Source organism: Microcaecilia unicolor, chromosome 5 (genome assembly GCF_901765095.1).
Source record: "Microcaecilia unicolor chromosome 5, aMicUni1.1, whole genome shotgun sequence".
NCBI classification, from domain to species: Eukaryota; Metazoa; Chordata; class Amphibia; order Gymnophiona; family Siphonopidae; genus Microcaecilia; species Microcaecilia unicolor.
The window spans coordinates 208159994-208179101 of NC_044035.1; the positions used below are offsets into that span (position 1 = coordinate 208159994).

The window sequence follows — 19108 nt, forward strand, 5'->3', positions numbered from 1 at the left end:
CGAAGAGCCCTGCGTAGGAAACGGACCACATCAGAGTGAGCTCCTAAAGAGGAACCGTCCAGTTTGCCCCTAAAACAAGCTAGCACAGCCACCTGCACTCGAAGGGAATTATATGTCAATCCCTTTTGAAGACCACCCTGAAGGAACTCCAGAATAACCGGAATATCTGCCCGAAAAGGCGATACAGCATGCAAAACACACCACGCCGAGAAAGCTTTCCACAATCGCGCGTACGCTGCTGAAGTAGACTGCTCCTGTGCCCCCAAAAGAGTGGTAATGACTGGTCCTGAAAATCCCTTCTTCCTCAGCTGCCGCTTCTCAATAGCCAGACCATAAGATCAAGGAGGGAGGGATTTTCCATCTGAACTGGTCCTTGATGTAGCAGATCGGGAGTCACGGGAAGTCACAATGGTGGCTCAGAGTGCTCGAACGAGATCCACATACCACGGCCGTCGGGGCCAGTCTGGGGCCACTAGAACGACCGGCCCCCGATGCCGCCCTATGCGTAAAAGAACTCTCCATATCAGAGGCCACGGAGGTAAAACATACAGTAGCTGTTGTTCCGGCCATGGCTGGAGAAGAGCGTCCAATCCTGCAGATCCTGGCTACCGTTTGCGGCTGAAGAACTGGGGAACTCTGGCATTGCAAGCCATGGCCATGAAATCCATTACTGGTCTTCCCCAACGTTGACAGATCAGCCGAAAAGCCAAGTCCGACATCGTCCATTCCGCTGCGTCCAAAAGAGTCCGGCTGAGAAAATCCGTTTGAACATTGTCTTGACCCACAATGTGCGCTGCCAACAGACTCTGAACATGTGCTTCCGCCCATACTAGAAGACAAGACGCTTCCACTGCCAAGGGAAGAGTGCAAGTGCCCCCCTGCCGATTGACGTAGGCCACCATTGTGGTGTTGTCCGAGAATACACGAACCACCTACCCCTGCAGAAGGTCCTGAAAACTCCGCAGCGCATTCATGACTTCTCGCAACGCCAGATGATTCATCGGTGAAGTCACTTCGAGAGGGGTCCACGATCCCTGGGCTACTCGATGAAGACAATGGGCTCCCCAGCCCACAAGGCTGGCATCCGTCACGACTACCACCCAATTGGGAGATGCCAGAGAAACACCCTTCTGCAAACTGGCTGACTGAAGCCACCACGCGAGACTGTCCCTGGCCCGGCGACCATCTGCTCAAAAGGAAATTCTGAAGAGGCCACATGTGAGCCCTTGCCCATGGAATGACCTCCAAGGTCGCCGTCATAGAACCAAGGAGCTGAACATAGTCCCACATTCGGGGAGTCAATAAGGTCTGTACCTGAGAAAGCAATTTGATCCTTCGCCCCTCGGAGAGAAACACCTTCCCCCGCTTCGTATCGAATTGCACTCCAAGATACTCCAGACTCTGAGTAGGAACCAGATGACTCTTGTTCATATTGACCACCAACCTAAGGATTGCAACATCGCAATCACTCGGTCGGTGACCACTCGACTCTCCTCTGCTGTCGTCGCCTGAATCAGCCAGTTGTCGAGATATGAATGAACTCGAATCCCCTCCTTTCGCAGGAACGCCGCCACCACCACCATGACCTTGGAAAAAGTGCGTGGGGCAGTGGCCATTCTGAAAGGAAGGGCCCGAAACTGGAAGTGCTGACCCAGCACCGCAAATCTGAGAAATCTCTGATGGGGCTGCCAAATGGGAATGTATAGGTATGCTTCCCTCAAATCGAGAGCCGTCAAAAACTCGCCTGGTTGAACAGAAGCAATAACTGCCCTTAATGTCTCCACGCGGAAGTGACGAACCCACAAAAACTGGTTTACTTTTCTGAGATCGAGAATAGGCCGAAAAGCCCCTCCCTTCTTTGATACCACAAAGAAGATGGAGTACTGACCCATGCGCCTTTCGAGAGGAGGAACAGGCATGATAGCCCCTATCCTTAGCAGGTCTCACAAACACTGCAGAACCGCTGTCCTCTTGGCCCGCGATACACAGTGGGACTCCAGAAAAAAAGTCTGTGACGGGAGAGAAGAATTCTAGCTTGTAACCTTCTCGCACCACATCGAGGACCCACTTTACCAAAGTAATTCTGGCCCACTCCGGAAGAAACAGAGAAAGCCGACCACCGATCTGCTCTCCTCCCGAGTAACATAGTAGATGACGGGAGAAAAAGACTTGCACGGTCCATCCAGTCTGCTCAACAAGATAAACTCATATGTGCCACTTTTTGTGTATACCTTACAGTATTAACAGTAAAATATTAACAAAGTTGGCATTATAACAGACCTGCACCCCATCATTGGGAGGCCCGACGAAGCCCCTGACGAGAGGGGGGTCCAGCCAGACGCTTCTCGTTGCGAAAGGAAGAACGCTGCCCAAAACGAGGATGCTGAAAGGCTGCGTTGGACTGCCCCAGGTGATACCGTCGCGACTCTCGGAAACGTGACCTCGATTCTCCCTGCCTGGAAGTAGACTTGGGTCTATCCTCCAGAAGACACTGAGATTTGGAATCCCCCAAATCTTTAACAATCTTTTCTTGGTCTTCCCCAAAAAGCAATTTCCCTCGGAAAGGCAATTTAATGAGCCGTTGCTTAGAGGCCATATCTGCGGCCCAATGATGGAGCCACAGAAGATGCCGAGAGAAATCAGTCAAGGCCATGAGTTTGGCTGCAGCATGGACCAAATCATAGAAGGTATCCGCCAAGTACGCCAGCCCAATATCCATCAGCAACATCTGAGGAGTTCCAGCATATCAGACTTCAAAATCGAATCCATGACAGAATGTAGCCAACTGAGACAAGCTCTAGCCGCATAAGAACTACAAACAGAAGCTTGAAGTGTCAAAGTGGCCACCTCAAAGGCACGTTTTAAAGAGGCCTCTAGCTGTCTGTCTTGCATATCCTTAAGTGCCACACCACCTTCCATTGGAAGAGTAGTCTTCTTAGTGACTGTCGTCACCAGGGCATCCACCCTAGGTAGAGCAAACTGCTCTAAACGGTCTGCTGAAAACGGATACAGCCTGGCCATAGCCTTGGCTACTTTCAGTCCCCCATCCGGATCCGCCCACTGGGCTGAAATCAACTCTTCAATAGCTTCATGTACCGGAAAGGCCTTAGGAGGTCGTCTGGTACTAGCCATCTTGGGGTTGACCGCCTGAAAAGCCGCAACCTCAGGGTCCTCTATATTCAGGGCTTCCAGCGCCTGAGAGCTAAAGGAGGACAACTCCTCCTTATGGAAAATCCTCACGGCGGAAGAGTCCTCCGGTTGGTCAGTGAGGACACCGTCCTCCACGTCCTCTACCCCCGTCTGCTCCGAGAGAGCCACCACGGAGGAAGCTGCAGGCGACCCCATGCAGGACCCCTCCTCAGACCCCAAAGAAAGCCTAGGCTTTTTAAGGGGGGAGAAGAAATCCTCTGGGAAAAAACCCAAAATCTCTTGGTTACCCCCAGACCCCCTGAGAGAATCAAAGGTCGAAGCTGTTGCAGCTGCGTGAGGGGGGGCAAGGCCCTTTTCAACAAACACCTGATGGAGTAGCAAAATAAACTCTGGCGAAAACCCATCTCCCGCAACGGAGGAGGTCGCAGCCATGGCACCTGCACCACCGCTCACAGTGCGTGACGGCCCCCCACTCCTCTACCAGCGGAGAAGAATGTTTGCCCAAAACCGCTACCGGCTCTGCGACCGATCGCAAAATGGCGCGAGAATCAACAGGCTCTGGGCAAGAAAACATGCTCTTGGGGGAGGGGGTGTCACCACTCTGTCGAATCCCGCCAAATCAGCGCACCCCGCACTGCAAAGGCCCGCCACCGAACGCCATTTCCCACATCGGGAACAGCGTTTTCCCACCTCCGCTGCCATCGCACATCCCCGAATAGGAACCCAGCAGGACTTACCCTGGACCAGGAAAGCGCGGGAACTGATAGGTGAGCTGAAGAATAAAAAACTCTCCGAGTCCACTTTGAGGCAGGCTCAGACAAGCAGGCAACAGAAAACAGGACTCGGACAGCAGTAACACAAACCTGCTCTCAGCAAAAACACACTTCCCTGTGCTTCTCTGTTTCTCTTTTAAATAAATTCTGTGTTCTTTTTTGTTTTTTTTAGTGAGGAGGCAGAAACAAACAGGGAAGGAAAGGAACAGCAAAAGCCTGTTTAGAGGGAATGTGAGGTGCAGCACGGACCCAGCAACTGCGTATGCTGCCAAAGGGGACACCACCAGTCCGCCAGCCCCGGCTCAAACTGGCCACCGGCCCAGGAGCTGCAGAAAAAGCCGTTCACCACCTGTTGAGATAGAGACATACTAACTGAGGAAGGAGCTGGCCGTCTGGCATCACTGCCTTTAGTTTGTTTATTTCTATCTCCACCTGCTGGTAGGCGGACTTAACCCACTAGTTCCTGGATTCATCTGCTGCAAGTGACAAGGAACTATAATTAGAGTTGTGGGATATCTATGGCTATCTTCAACTGTGGCATTTCTTAGAGAAGAACATGGTCAAAGCTGAGGTGGTAAAATTTCCATTGAACTAATATGTTCAAAGTCCTCTATGGCTAAATGTGCAATCTCCCAACTTTATAAACATGAAGCCAAGCTGTACTACACAATGTCAGCAGCTGACAGTTCCATGGCAAGAGGCAGATTCTGATGTGGTCACAGAACACTGGCAAAGACAGAACTGAGATTAGAACTATCAGGAAATCCTACTACCAGCTCTAGCTGAAGTCGTCAGTAACCAACAATCTCACGCAGTCTAGAAGTAGATGGAACCTATTGCATGGTGTGCAGGGTTTATACAAACCCCGCAACCTGCACAATATGAAATTTATATTTGCATCTGGCTTGTTGTGCAATTATACAGCACTGGCTTAGATGTCCATTCCTCTCCATCTTCCTATGCCTACCTCCCAACGCTCATTTCCTTCTGCACCCTATTCCTCCCATGTTCAATTTACTTATCCGTTAACCCCATTAATGTTGCATTTACCACAAATTGTATATTCTTCTTACGGCTTTGTAATTATTTATATTGTTACTATGTAAGCCGCATTGAGCCTGCCATGTGTGGGAAAGCGCGGGATATAAATGTAATAAATAAATAAATAAATAAATAAATAAAGACAATTAAGCACTTACTGAATTTAAACTGTTCTTCATATTCTTGCTGTTTCTGTTCTTTCTGTTCCTGGAGCTTTTCATATAGGGACCGTGGATCATAAACTTCTTCTGGACATTCTGTATGATATTAAATACTGCACATTAATAAAGTATGTGAAAAGAAGAAATCAGGTCTTACCTGTTAATTTTCTTTCCTTTAGTCCCACCAGACCAGACCAGTCCAGAGCCTGTGGCCATCGTCCAGTAGATGGAAAGATTTTGAGGAGTCCTTTGCCCAATAAAGCCACACTGCAGCCTTGGATGCTCAGTACTTTGCATGACAAAGCAATGGCCCATAAAAGTTTATCATTTTGCTTGAGTTTTTATGCTATTAATATTCATCATAACAGATTGATGGCAAAAAATAAACAAACAAAAAAAACTAAACTAAAGAACCAATCCTCAGGCCACACCTAGCCAGTCAGATTTTCAGGATACCTATAATGAATATGCATCAGGTAAGTCAACATGCACTACCCTCCACTGTATGGAAATCTTTAATGCATACTGCGGATGCATATTGCGGGTATCTTGAAAACATGACCGACTAGGTGCGTCCCAAGGACCTGGTTGAGAACCACTACATTACAGCAAACTGTATGTTGAACCTGATGAGATTTTGACTGTTGATAAAAGAGTATGACCAACAGAGGAGTAGCCTAATTTTACTTATTTTATTGTTACATTTGTATCCCACATTTTCCCACCTTTTTGCAGGCTCAATGTGGCTTACACAGTACCGGAATTTACTGTTTCCGGTGTGAACAATTACATTGTGCTGTTGTGGTAAGACGAAGTTTAATGGTTAATGTAGCAGGTTGCAGTGAGTTGAGATCCTGGGGAACCAGGTTCAAATTCCCTCTGCAGCTCCATGTGACCCTGGGCAAGTCACTTAACCTTCCATTGCCCCAGGGAGGGCCTATGGCCTGGTCTGGTGGGCCTGAAAGAAAATAACTAGGTAAGACCTAAATTCTCCTTCCTTATGTTATGTTAGATTCTTCATATACTGCCTGTGGTACAACAAAAGTGATTTACTTATTACATACAGGTACAATAGGTATATCTCAATAACAGTCTATAACCAAAATCTCTGCCCCAATAATTTCAGTCCCAAATGCAGTATACAGTTCTGTTCCTAACTGGAGCCAACAATGCTTTGTGAATGTAAGAAGGAACAACTATATCAGTGCAGACTGAAGCATCAGATCCCTACTCTATCTATAAGGTCGAAACAACCCTGGTAGCCAGTTTCAAATCAAACATTAAGAGGTACCTTCCTTTTGAAATTAAATATTTATGTTGACAAAGCATTACCTGAGTTGGTTTGCCTTACCTGAAATCTGCAAAGAGAAAAATCAGTCTGCCCAACTTAGTACACAACAGACATGAAGCACAAAGTAAAGATTTGATATGCCTGAAATAAGGACACTATCTTTAGAATAAAGGACAGAATTCTTTAATTAACATTCCTGCTTCCTTGAACTGGAAAAAGAAATCTGTGCATGTTAAAACTTGGTAGATCAAAATCCTCTTAGAAGACAGAAATCAAGAATAAGTACGTATAAAGCAAGGTTCTTCCAAGATGTTCCTTTAAAGGGGGGTCAAAGGAATTATGTCAAAGAGCCTAAAGCAGCAGAATTCAATTCTAACAGAACAGGAGAAATGCACAGAAGAATGTATAGCTTCCTACATTACAGAAGGCATACTACATGTTTTAGAGAACCATTCTTCAGGTGACCTCGAAACATGACAACTTGAATTTAAAGAACCTCCAAGCTATTTCTACTTGTATTCCATCCTGAAAAAAAACCTGTGGAACCTTATTGTTGGTCCTTGTCGTCACAGGGTCTACAATGGACAGTCTCAACCGTTATGACTGCACAGGCTGCGGGAAACAGGTGTCATTCCTCTAGATCAGGGTGGTGCATGCTAAAAACTCCTGTTTGAATATTTTGTGTTCTGACAATCAACACTGCAGAAGAAAATGCTTCTCTTACCTCCTTTTCTGTTGACTTAAACAGCAGCAGCAAGCTCCCAGGAAGTAAATGCTCCCCATGCTCTTCAGTGAAGAGGAAGGCAAAAGGCATTTAGCAGTAGATGAACTGCAGAAAGCTCAGGAGAGTTGAAGGATCAGGATACTATGGACTGAGACCAAGCTACTTGTGCCACCTGTATATGGTATGATGTGATACCTTAAACAACTGGCACAAGTAGCTTGGTCTCAGTCCATAGCATCCTGATCTTTCAACTCTGGAGCTTTATGCAGTTCATCTACTGCTGCACCATCACAGTTAACAGGCTGGTATCCATCATCATCATCATCCAAATGGAAGCTTCAAGGCTGACATCTTGAAACATGATGCTGAATCAAAGCTACTATTGTACCACACTTAGAACTCCACTTGTAGCAACCAGCGAGAAATCAAAAAGCTCCATAAGGACTCCATATGAGCCCGATGCCACAAGAATATTTATAGATGCTGCCAGCAATTCCAGCACCTGCATCTAGCTCCATGACCAAGACTCCATGTGGCAAACAACCAGATGTAGAGAATTAAATTGGAATACTCCCTGAACACAAAAGAAAACTTTCAGTGACTTAGTAACTTATCTCATCTAAGAAGTGTAGACCTTGACAGAAAAATTAGCCCTTTCCAGGAGAGAATAACCACAAAGCCAAGAGATTGGAAGTGAAGCACTCAGGCTGAGGTCTGTTTGGTGTCTTAAAGAGGAGTACTAGCTCAAAACAACCAGATGTCCCAAAGGGAATGTCTCTGAATCCTTCTCGGCAAATAAAAGATGTAACCAATAAAAACTCTCTTGGAGAACACTTTGCCAGTAGATGCCCAAGATGGTTAACTGAAAAGAAATGTGGTGGCTCTAAAGAAGCAACAGAAAAGCCTATCGAGTTGAAAGACTGTTGAAAATAGACCCGGCTGCACAGTCGCCATTACTGATAAAGGTTTCAATTTTGAAGTTTTCCAGATGATTCTGGAAGTAGTTTTACCACTTTCTGATCTAAAAGGATCTGTAGCATAGTATGCATAGCTGCTACCAGGATGAGGGCATTATGGCCATAGGAAGAGACAGCCACCTATGTATCCCCAACAGGAATGAAGCTCGATTGCCTGCTCTACTACCATTCTGGAAAAAAAAACAGCTGGTATGACTGCAAACAAAAAATGGAGATAATAGCTGTAATGGCTCAACTTGTACCTTCACACTTCATTCAATCTATTTTAACTTTACGAGAACTGTGCCATAGGCTTTGGCTTGTCTCAGGAACTATAAGACTTGGACTCCCCTCCAGGGTATTGAGGTTCCAAGTTGTTCCTTGAAGAGCATTTTGCTTTCAAAGGAATTATACTAAGATCAACAGTAGGAGAGGAAACCACAGTGCCCTTTTCTAAGTCATAAAAGAGGAATGGTCACAGCTATCAGTGCCCTCCCTCTTGCTGAAGTCACAAGAAATCAGCAGCTATCTGACACTCAAAATCCACTAACTCCTCAAATTATCCAAGAGGGTGTTGGAAGGCTATTTGTCTATCCCCACTCTCTTTCTGCTGTGTTTTTATCCGTAAGGTTGCTTTGTCCTTTTTTTGTGTCAAAAAAACAAACAGAAAGACAGTCTGTAAGATCTAGAACAGCAGAAAAGAAGAGCAGACCAGCATGATGGGAAGTCAGAGGAAAGTTACATGTAGTTTATTTTTACTCATCTACATAGAATGCATTTTGTTTTTCTTCATCATGCTGGTCTGCTCTTCTTTTCTGCTCCTTTTTTTGTGGGCTGTGACATAAATGCCATTCAGGATATTGCTCTCACTTGCAAAGAAAAGGCGTATGAAAATAAACCTCCTACTACTAATGGAGTGGCTGGAAGACCTCACCTCTTTATCTCGCGTCACCTCCATCTGCTCGCCATAACAGAAACCTGGCTCTGCCCTGATGACTCTGCTTCAGTCGCAGCCCTCTGCCATGGTGGTTATCTTTTTTCACATACTCCTTGCCCTGCTGGTCGCGGGGGCGGTGTTGGACTACTTCTCTCTCCCTCCTCCAGATTTCAACCTCTTCTTCCACCTCAATCACACTGTTTTTCCTCCTCTGAAGTCCACTCTATCCGCCTTTTCTCTCCTCTGTCTCTTCAAATAGCGGTCATTTATCGTCCCCCTGATAAGTCCCTTTCATCCTTTCTCAGTGACTTTGATGCCTGGCTTGCCTTCTTCCATGATCCTTCCTCCCCCTCTCTCATCCTTGGTGACTTTAATATTCCTGCTAATGATCCTTCCAACTCTTATATTTCCAAGTTACTCGCTTTCACATCCTCCTTTAATCTCCAACTATGCTCCACCTCCCCCACTCATCAAAATGGTCACTGTCTTGATCTCATCTTCTCCTCCAACTGTTCACCCTCTAGTTTCCTTGCCTCTGATCTTCCCCTCTCTGATCACCATCTTATAACTTTCACACTTAAATCTCCTCCCTCCCAGTCCCATCCTATCTTATCTAATTTATCTAGGAATCTTCACGATATTGACCCTTCATCTCTATCCTCCCATGTTTCAAACCTCCTCTCTACTGTGGCACCATCCACGTCCGTCAACGAGGCTGTTTCTTCTTACAACAATACTCTATCCTCTGCCTTAGACACTCTTGCACCTTTGATGACCCGCCCTATAAGGCGTACAAAACCCCAACCTTGGCTGACTTCTAATATCCGCTACCTACGTTCCTGTACCCGCTCTGCCGAACGCCTCTGGCGGAAATCTCGGGCCCTTGCTGATTTCTTACACTTTAAGTTCATGCTGACCTCTTTCCAATCTGCTCTTTTACGCGCCAAACAGGATTATTATATCCAACTGACCAACTCTCTTGGCTCTAACCCTCGACTTCTCTTCACCACATTGAACTCTCTCTTCAAGGTGCCCCCTCCCCCAACTCCCCCTTCATTATCTCCTCAGACCCTTGCTGAATTCTTTCACGACAAGGTTCAAAAGATAAACCTTGAATTCTCTACCTCGCAACCTCTCCCTCCACTAGTCCATTCCCCTCTCTCTCCTTCCCCACATTCCTTTTCCTCCTTTCCTGAAGTTAATATAGAGGAAACTACACTTCTCCTTTCTTCCTCAAAATGTACCACCTGTTCCTCTGATCCCATTCCCACCCACTTTCTTAATGCCATCTCACCTGCTCTTATTCCTTTTATCTGTCACATTCTCAACCTCTCACTTTCCACTGCAACTGTCCCTACTGCCTTTAAACATGCTGTGCTCACACCTCTCCTTAAGAAGCCTTCACTCGACCCTACTTGTCCCTCTAATTACCGACCCATCTCCCTCCTCCCTTTTCTCTCCAAATTACTTGCATGTGCTGTTCACCACCTGCTGCCTTGATTTTCTCTCCTCACATGCTATTCTTGACCCACTACAATCTGGTTTTCGCCCTCTCCACTCAACCGAAACTGCACTTACTAAAGTCTCCAATGACCTATTACTGGCTAAATCCAGAGGTCTCTATTCTATCCTCATTCTTCTTGATCTTTCCGCTGCTTTTGACACTGTCAATCACAGCATACTCCTCGATACCCTATCCTCACTTGGATTCCAGGGCTCTGTCCTTTCCTGGTTCCCTTCCTACCTCTCCCTCCGCACCTTTTAATGTTCACTCTGGTGGATCCTCTTCTACTTCTATCCCTCTGCCTGTCGGCGTACCTCAGGGTTCTGTTCTTGGTCCCCTCCTCTTTTCTATCTACACTTCTTCCCTTGGTTCATTAATCTCATCCCATGGCTTTTCCTACCATCTCTATGCTGATGACTCCCAAATCTACCTTTCTACCCCTGATATCTCACCGTGCATCCAAACCAAAGTTTCAGCGTACTTGTCTGACATTGCTGTCTGGATGTCTCAACACCACCTGAAATTAAACATGACCAAAACCGAGCTTCTCATTCCCCCCCCCCAAACCTACCTCCCCACTCCCCCGTTTTCTATTTCTGTTGATGGCTCTCTCATTCTCCCTGTCTCCTCAGCTCGAAAACTTGGGGTCATCTTGGATTCTTCTCTCTCCTTCTCTGCTCATATCCAGCAGATCGCCAAGACCTGTCGTTTCTTTCTTTACAACATCTGTAAAATCCGCCCCTTTCTTTCCGAGCACTCTACCAAAACCCTCATCCACACCCTTGTCACCTCTCGTTTACACTACTGCAATCTGCTTCTTGCTGGCCTCCCACTTAGTCACCTCTCCCATCTCCAATCGGTTCAAAACTCTGCTGCCCGTCTCATCTTCCGCCAGGGTCGCTTTACTCATACTACCCCTCTCCTCAAGTCGCTTCACTGGCTCCCTATCCGTTTTCGCATCCTGTTCAAACTTCTTCTACTAACCTATAAATGTACTCACTCTGCTGCTCCCCAGTATCTCTCCACACTCGTCCTTCCCTACACCCCTTCCTGTGCACTCCGCTCCATGGATAAATCCTTCTTATCTGTTCCCTTCTCCACTACTGCCAACTCCAGACTTCACGCCTTCTGTCTCGCTGCACCCTAAGCCTGGAATAAACTTCCTGAGCCCCTACATCTTGCCCCATCCGTGGCCACCTTTAAATCTAGACTGAAAGCCCACCTCTTTAACATTGCTTTTGACTCGTAACCACTTGTAACCACTCGCCTCCACATACCCTTCTCCTCCTTCCTGTGCACACTAATTTATTTGATTACTTTATTTTTTGTCTATTAGATTGTAAGCTCTTTGAGCAGGGACTGTCTTTCTTCTGTGTTTGTGCAGCGCTGCGTACGCCTTGTAGCGCTATAGAAATGCTAAATAGTAGTAGTAATCTGCAACCATACACCAAAAAATACAGATTTGCTCCAGGCTCTTGTGTTCATTTAGATTTGATATACTGCAATTTTAAAAAATAGTCAAAGTAGTTTGTAAAGCTGTATCAGAAAAATTAGAGAGTCCAAGAAGTAGGGTAGATAGGCTCTTCCAAAAAACCAAGAGAGATGTCAGATCAACAAGGTGATCTTTATTGAAACAGCTCAGAAGACTCGACACAGCTGTTGTGTTTCGGCATCAAAACATCTTCTGAGTTGTTTCAATAAAGATCACCTTGTTGAACTGGTGTCTCCCTCATTTTTTTGAAACAGCCTATCTACCCTACTCCTTGGACTCTCTCTTGCTGGTGTACGTAGGGACTGTGTGTTCCTCTACTTTGTGTGGTTGTCTCCATTTTTTAGAAAAATTAAACACAGAAGGAAAATAACTCCAGTCAAAGGAAAGGAAAGAGACACAAACCTAGAAAAAAAGACCATGGAAACAAATACTAAATAAAACATATGTTTTGAGTGCTGACAAATTTATTATAAAAGAGAGCTCTGCTCTTAGCTGCCAGGGGATAGAGTTCCATAATGAAAAAGCAACAAAAAAAAAAAAAAAGAAAGAAAGCAAGCAGAATTCCAAGTTCATTCCAAGCAGGCTCATGAAGCAATCATTCGGCAAATGAAGGTAACTTGTAGTGATGATATTAAAGATGAAATATGAAAATGATAGCACCCCCCCAGTTCAGAAGGGAATATGCCCAAAATAACTTCCGCAAATCTCTAAAGATTTATTTCTTCAACAAGGCCTACAAAGAGAACCCATAGCTGCACTAAGCCACATCATCATCCCACTCAGCTATGAAAGTCCACCTTTTATACTTACCCGCCTAATCACTCCCCTCTTTCCCCCCTTACACAAGCTCTACACATCACTAATTGTATCAGTGGTACAGGAAAGGAAGTAATAAAAATTCTGTAGCAGAAATGACAGCCTGTGCTATATTTAAATGTGTAGAATTTTAGGCGAGAGTAAGAATGATTGTTAACATATTGACTTGAAGTATCTCTTTCCTAACAAGATGAGTTAAAAGAATATGACTTTGCTATGCCATGCTTTGCAACTGAAGTCAGCTAAGCAATCTGTAGGTGAAATGGAGAAAATGTTACTGTATTTGCTAAGCTTGCTTGACTGCGCATTTGATGTATATGAGCAAGAATATGGAACTACAGAATCTCATGATTTAGGATAATGTATTTGTATTTTCTTGAATTTGTCTGTTAAAGGAATGTGTCAAAGGACTGAGTTTTTCTTTCTTTTTCTTGCTAATTTCTGAGATTTCTGAGGAATGTAGCTGTCATTGTATTTGTCTAGGTTTACGGGTTATAGAAACTACATTTCAGGGAAATCACGTAATGTAAGAAATATAAAGAGTTGAAAAAAGTTCACAGCAGCAGGAAGTGCTGACAGTGATTGATTAATGCAACCTCCCCCCCATGTCTTGAGAGAGAGTGCTGCAAAACGGGCAAGGGCAAGACGCCTGACTGTCTGTAAGAAAAGAAAAAGGAATGGGAACCAGATGCGGCATATGTTTTGCTTTAAGTTAAAGGATTTATGGTATGATATAGACTGCACGTGATGTTAGAAGAAAGAGCAGGGAAAAACAGTATTTAAGCAGGATGAAAGGAATATGTATTAAGCATTCTGACTGCTTTGTCTGAACATGCTTCCTGCATACCTCATTAAAAGGTATGCAGTATAATTGTAAATAAACATTTTATATTGAATATGAAATTCGTCTAACCTTTTCTTCAAAGTGGCGAGCCACCAGGAGTGAAGATTTATGCCGCACACGGAAAAGAGAAGGCGAGACGAATGACAAATTAAGTGTTTGTTGTTAACGAAGTTTTTTACAGGATTGGATTGTGAGAGCAAGCGTTGTTTAAGCCTGATTACTGTGTACCACTGATTTGGGAGTGATCAACCTACTGACGTGGACATACAGGTGACGACTCCTGGGCTTGCTAAAGAGAAATAAGAAGACGCGTGAGTAAGCTTACATTGTGGACTTATTAGTGGTATATTTGTTTAGCTTTGTAGTTTTCTTTTTTGTATATTTTCTTTGTTTAAGTGCATTAGTATATTTTTGTAGGTTGTGGCTCTATAGGAGAAATTTTAATAGTCAGAATAAAATGGAAGGGAAAGGGGCAGATAAGAAAGAAAAGCCTCCTGTATATGCTTTGTATTTAGATTTAGATAGTCAAAAAAAATGCTCCCCTTTGCAGCATGTCATAGAATTATTCCCGTTAGAAAAAAAACAGATTGAAAAAATACATGAGAAATGGGTCAAATATGATGCAAACTGGTCTCAGTATGGATCGTTTGATCGTCCAAAATTATTATCTCTCCTGACATACATACAAGAAAATAAGAAAAAGAAGAAAAGCTTAGAGAAGCATCTTACTATTTGGAATTTATTTTCAGTTGCGTCTGATTTATTTCATGCAGATGTAGAAAAAATACAGCAAGAACAGGAAAATTATAAAAAACGACCACCTCCTTATGAGTCAGGTGGAATTACACGAGAAACCCTTTGCCCAATAAGGGACAAAGGATTGAAAGGAGAGCAGAAGCGCCCTAAACCGTGTGAGGGATTTTCTGCTTTAGACGACCCCTCCAGTGATGAAGATGGTTCAAAGGGAGGGGATAATGAGGACAGTGATATGGGGACTAGGGAACAAAAAAAAGAGGAAAAACGGGTGAGACAGAAAGAAAAAGGAAAATCTAGTGCAGAATCAGGCACTTACCCTGATTTAAAAACTCTAATTACATCAGAACAATATGACCTGGCAACTCAATTTGAAATTGAGGGACGACTGCGGATGTACTCCGAGCCTCCCATGACCATGTCAACCCCAACTCATAAGCGAACAAAAACTATGCCAACATCTTTAACCCCAGGGCCCCCCAGGCCAATTTTTCGAGGCACGCATGTGGCTGCAGAGCTTATGAGACTGAATAATACTAAATATGGTGAGGAATGGTGGGGGGCTACTAGACACTTGTTAAATGTAAAACGACTCCCCTTGCCGTGCGATGAAAATGGTCCTAGTACACATGAGGACATTCAGGAATTATTAGAGGTTGTCAACAAATCTTGCCCGGGTATAGGGAATGGAACATTTGTAAAGGAGGGATTGGAATTCTGGGATCATTGGTTCCACAAAATAAAACGTGATTTGGAAGAAGAGGTGGAAGAGGAAGGTAAACAGGAGATTTGCGGCGCTTTAGATAGTAGTGCTTTACACATGCCAGTTATGACGCGCTTAGACGCAGCTGGCAATCGAGTACGCCATTACAAACCATACACCCCCGTAGATGTTACAACTTTAGTTGCAAAAATTCCCAGTATAGTGAAAGGAGCTCGTATGTGGTTAGATGGGATAGAACAGGCAACTGCAGGGACTCAATTGACTATTGGAGATTTTAAAGCCCTGTGTGCAGCGTCAGGTATTAGTATATCTCAACTGGCAGTGCAGTGTGGATATCAGCGCCTGCCATCACATACTGTGGATGGGGATGTATACGCAGGGAATAGTAAGGCTGCTCTTTCTGCAGCTCTGCATGTGATGTATCCAACCCAATTGATTTTTCAGCCATAACGGCAAATAAATGGGACCCTAAAACTGATTTTTTCGGCACATTTGACAAAATGTATAAATTTGTATAAGGCTCAAACAGGGCAAGATGCGGATGTGGACCATAATGTAGCAGTATTTTTACACCTATTCATGTCCACACTGCCTGATAATATGCGTAAGAATTTAGACGCTGTCATTGCCCTGTCCTCAAAGCCGTGGCCAGAAATAAGAGAGACGTTGATGCATTTTAGTAATGTGCATCGTAAACTGATAGAGACCCCACAGAAAGAACAGGCTAAATTAAGGTAAAATTATGTATAATCATACCTGATAATTTTCTTTCCATTAATCATAGCTGATCAATCCATAGACTGGTGGGTTGTGTCCATCTACCAGCAGGTGGAGATAGAGAGCAAACTTTTGCCTCCCTATATGTGGTCATGTGCTGCCGGAAACTCCTCAGTATGTCGATATCAAAGCTCCATCCGCAGGACTCAGCACTTAGAGGATTTACACCCACGAAGGGACACTCTGCCCAGCTCACCACCGCCGAAACGGGGGAGGGGAATTAACCCAGCTCATCCCCATACAAGTGGGGGAGGGGAATCCGTCCAGCTCATCCCCGCGGAGCGGGGGAGGGACACCACACCCGCCGATGCGGGGGGATCTGGCTTATCCTGCAACCGCAACCGCGGGAGGAGCTGACTGACCCTAACACCGCCGAAGCGGGAGGGGTACAAAGCTGCCCTACAGCCGCACGAAGCGGGAGGGAGTGCCGGCAGAATTTTAAGTCTCAATCCAGCCCCGTAAAATGGAGGGGAGAGGAATGCAGCAGCTCACTGTAACACAAACTCGTCTTAACTCTTGAAGAATCCAAGTGAAAAAACTTGAACACGAAGTTCTTTCTGAAGTAACTGAAGACTAAACTTGAACCTGAAATGCAACCAGAATAAAACAGTACAGATATCTGGAGGGGCTATGGATTGATCAGCTATGATTATGGAAAGAAAATATCAGGTATGATTATACATAATTTTAACCTTCCATAATCATCAAGCTGATCAATCCATAGACTGTGGGGATGTACCGAAGCAGTACTCACCCAGGGCGGGACATTGAAATCCCTGACCTCAACACTGAGCTTCCAAACCGGGCTCCGCCCGGCAGCCACAGTCAAACGGTAATGCTTGGAGAATGTAGGAGCCGAAGCCCAAAGTTGCCGCCTTGCATATCTCTTCCAAGGAGACGGACCTGGCCTCTGCCATCGAGGCCGCCTGAGCTCTCGTGGAGTGAGCCTTCAGCTGGATAGGCGGGCACCTTCCCGCGGCCACATAAGCCGCTGCAATGGCTTCCTTGACCCATCTTGCACCTGTAGGCTTAGCAGCCTGCAGACCCTTACGAGGACCTGCAAACAGGACAAACAGATGATCCGATTTCCGGAAATCATTGGTCACTTCCAAGTATCTGATGATGACTCGTCTCACATCCAGATATTTAAGAGCAGAGTACTCCTCTGGGTAGTCCTCCCTACGAAAGGAAGGGAGACAGAGCTGCTGATTCACATGGAAGCGAGAAACAATCTTGGGCAGGAAGGAAGGACTGTGCGAATAGTCACTCCTGCCTCAGTGAACTGCAGAAAAGGCTCTCGACATGAGAGCGCCTGGAGCTCGGAAACTCTTCTGGCTGAAGTGATAGCCACCAAAAGACTGCTTTCAACGTCAGGTCTTTCAGAGATGCCCTCGACAAGGGTTCAAAGGCGGCTTCTGCAATGCTCTTAGTACCAGGTTGAGATCCACGCAGGCACCACTGAGTGCAGAGGAGGGCGCAGGTGATTAACTCCCTTGAGAAAGCGCACCACATCTGGCTGCGAAGCCAGGGAAGCACCCTTCAGGCGGCCCCTGAAGCAAGCCAGAGCCGCTACCTGGACTTTAAGGGAACTGAGCGACAGGCCCTTTCTCCAGACCTTCTTGAAGGAACGCCAACACTGAAGAAATTGGAGCAGTGAAGGGAGAAAGTGAGCCTGCTTCACATCCACGCTGCAAAGATACGCCCAAACCCTGGCGTAAGCAGGTAGAAGTAGAGCGCTTCCTCGCTCTCAGCATAGTGGCGATGACCTTGTCTGAGAAGCCCTTCTTCCTCAGACGCTGCGCTCAATAGCCAGGCTGTAAGACCAAAGGGGCGAGGGATCCTCCATCCCCACGGGACCCCTGATGTAACAGGCCCTGCTCCACTGGCAGCCGCAGAGGATCGTCGACTGAGAGCTGCTCAAGTCCGCATACCAGGGACGCCTGGGCCAATCGGACCACCAGGATTACCCTGCCGGGATGCTTTGCCACCCGGTTCAGCACCCCTGCCCAACAGGGCCAGGGCGGGAAACACATAGAGAAGCTCTTGTGTCGGCCACTGTTGGAGAAGAGCATCTACTCCCAGGGATCGAGGGTCCCGTCCTCTGCTGAAAAAAGCGCGGCACTTGGCAATTGGCCGATGACGCCATCAGATCTAGGCTCGGCTGGCCCCAGCGCTTCGTGATGTCCAAGAACGCCTGAGCAGATAGCTGCCACTCTCCGGGCTCCAATGTATGGCGACTGAGAAAGTCCCGCCTTGACATTCATGACTCCGGCAATGTGGGCCGCTGAAAGCTGCTCCAGGTTCGCTTCCGCCCACTGGCAAAGATTCATAGCCTCCTTGGCTAGAGGGGCGCTCTTGGTACCTCCCTGGCGGTTGACATAGGCCACAGCCGTGGTATTGTCCGACAGGACCCCGTACAGGCTTCAACACCAGTACCGGGATGAACTCCAAAGCGCCAAACCGAATGGCTCTGAGTTCCAGGAGGTTGATAGACCACTTTGCCTCTGCAGGAGACCAGAGCCCCTGCGCTGTCCTTCCCAAGCAGTGGGCTCCCCAGCCCGACAACGAGGGCGTCCGTCGTGACGACAATCCACTCTGGGGTCACCAGAGGCATTCCCGCAGACAACTTGTCTGTCTGCATCCACCAGCTCAGCGCCTTGCGCACTGCTGGGTCCAAGGGAAGGCGCACAGCATAATCCTCCGACATCGGAGTCCAGCGCTGCAGCAAAGAGTGTTTGAAGTGGTCTCATATGAGCCCTTGGCCCAGGGCACAACTTCCATCGTGGCCGTCATAGAGCCAACAGCTGCACATAGTCCCAAGCCCGAAGGGGAGAGGCTACTAGGAACTGGTTCCACCTGAGCCTGAAGTTTGACAATCCGATTGTCTGGCAGAAACACTCTGCCCACTTGGGTGGTCGAATCGAACTCCCAGGTACTCCAGGGACTGAGTCGGGCGCAGCTGGCTTTTCTCCCAGTTGATGATCCATCCCAGGGAGCTCAAAAGAGCAACTACCCGGTCCACAGCTTTGCCGCACTCTGCATAAGAGGGGGCTCGGATCAACCAGTCGTCCAGATAAGGATGGACTTGTACCCCTTCCTTTCGTAGGAAGGCCGCGATGACCACCATTACTTTGGAAAAGGTCCGCGGAGCAGTAGCCAACCCGA

General features: G+C 46.3%; 1 protein-coding gene across 1 annotated transcript in view; it reads right to left on the reverse strand.

Annotated features, from left to right (window-relative positions):
- Positions 1-19108, reverse strand: part of FAM192A (family with sequence similarity 192 member A) — a 536729-nt gene that overhangs the window by 319126 nt on the left and 198495 nt on the right. The window contains exon 3 of the mRNA XM_030203727.1: positions 5123-5221. Coding sequence (XP_030059587.1) covers positions 5123-5221 — 99 coding nt within the window. The remainder of the gene's footprint in view (positions 1-5122; positions 5222-19108) is intronic.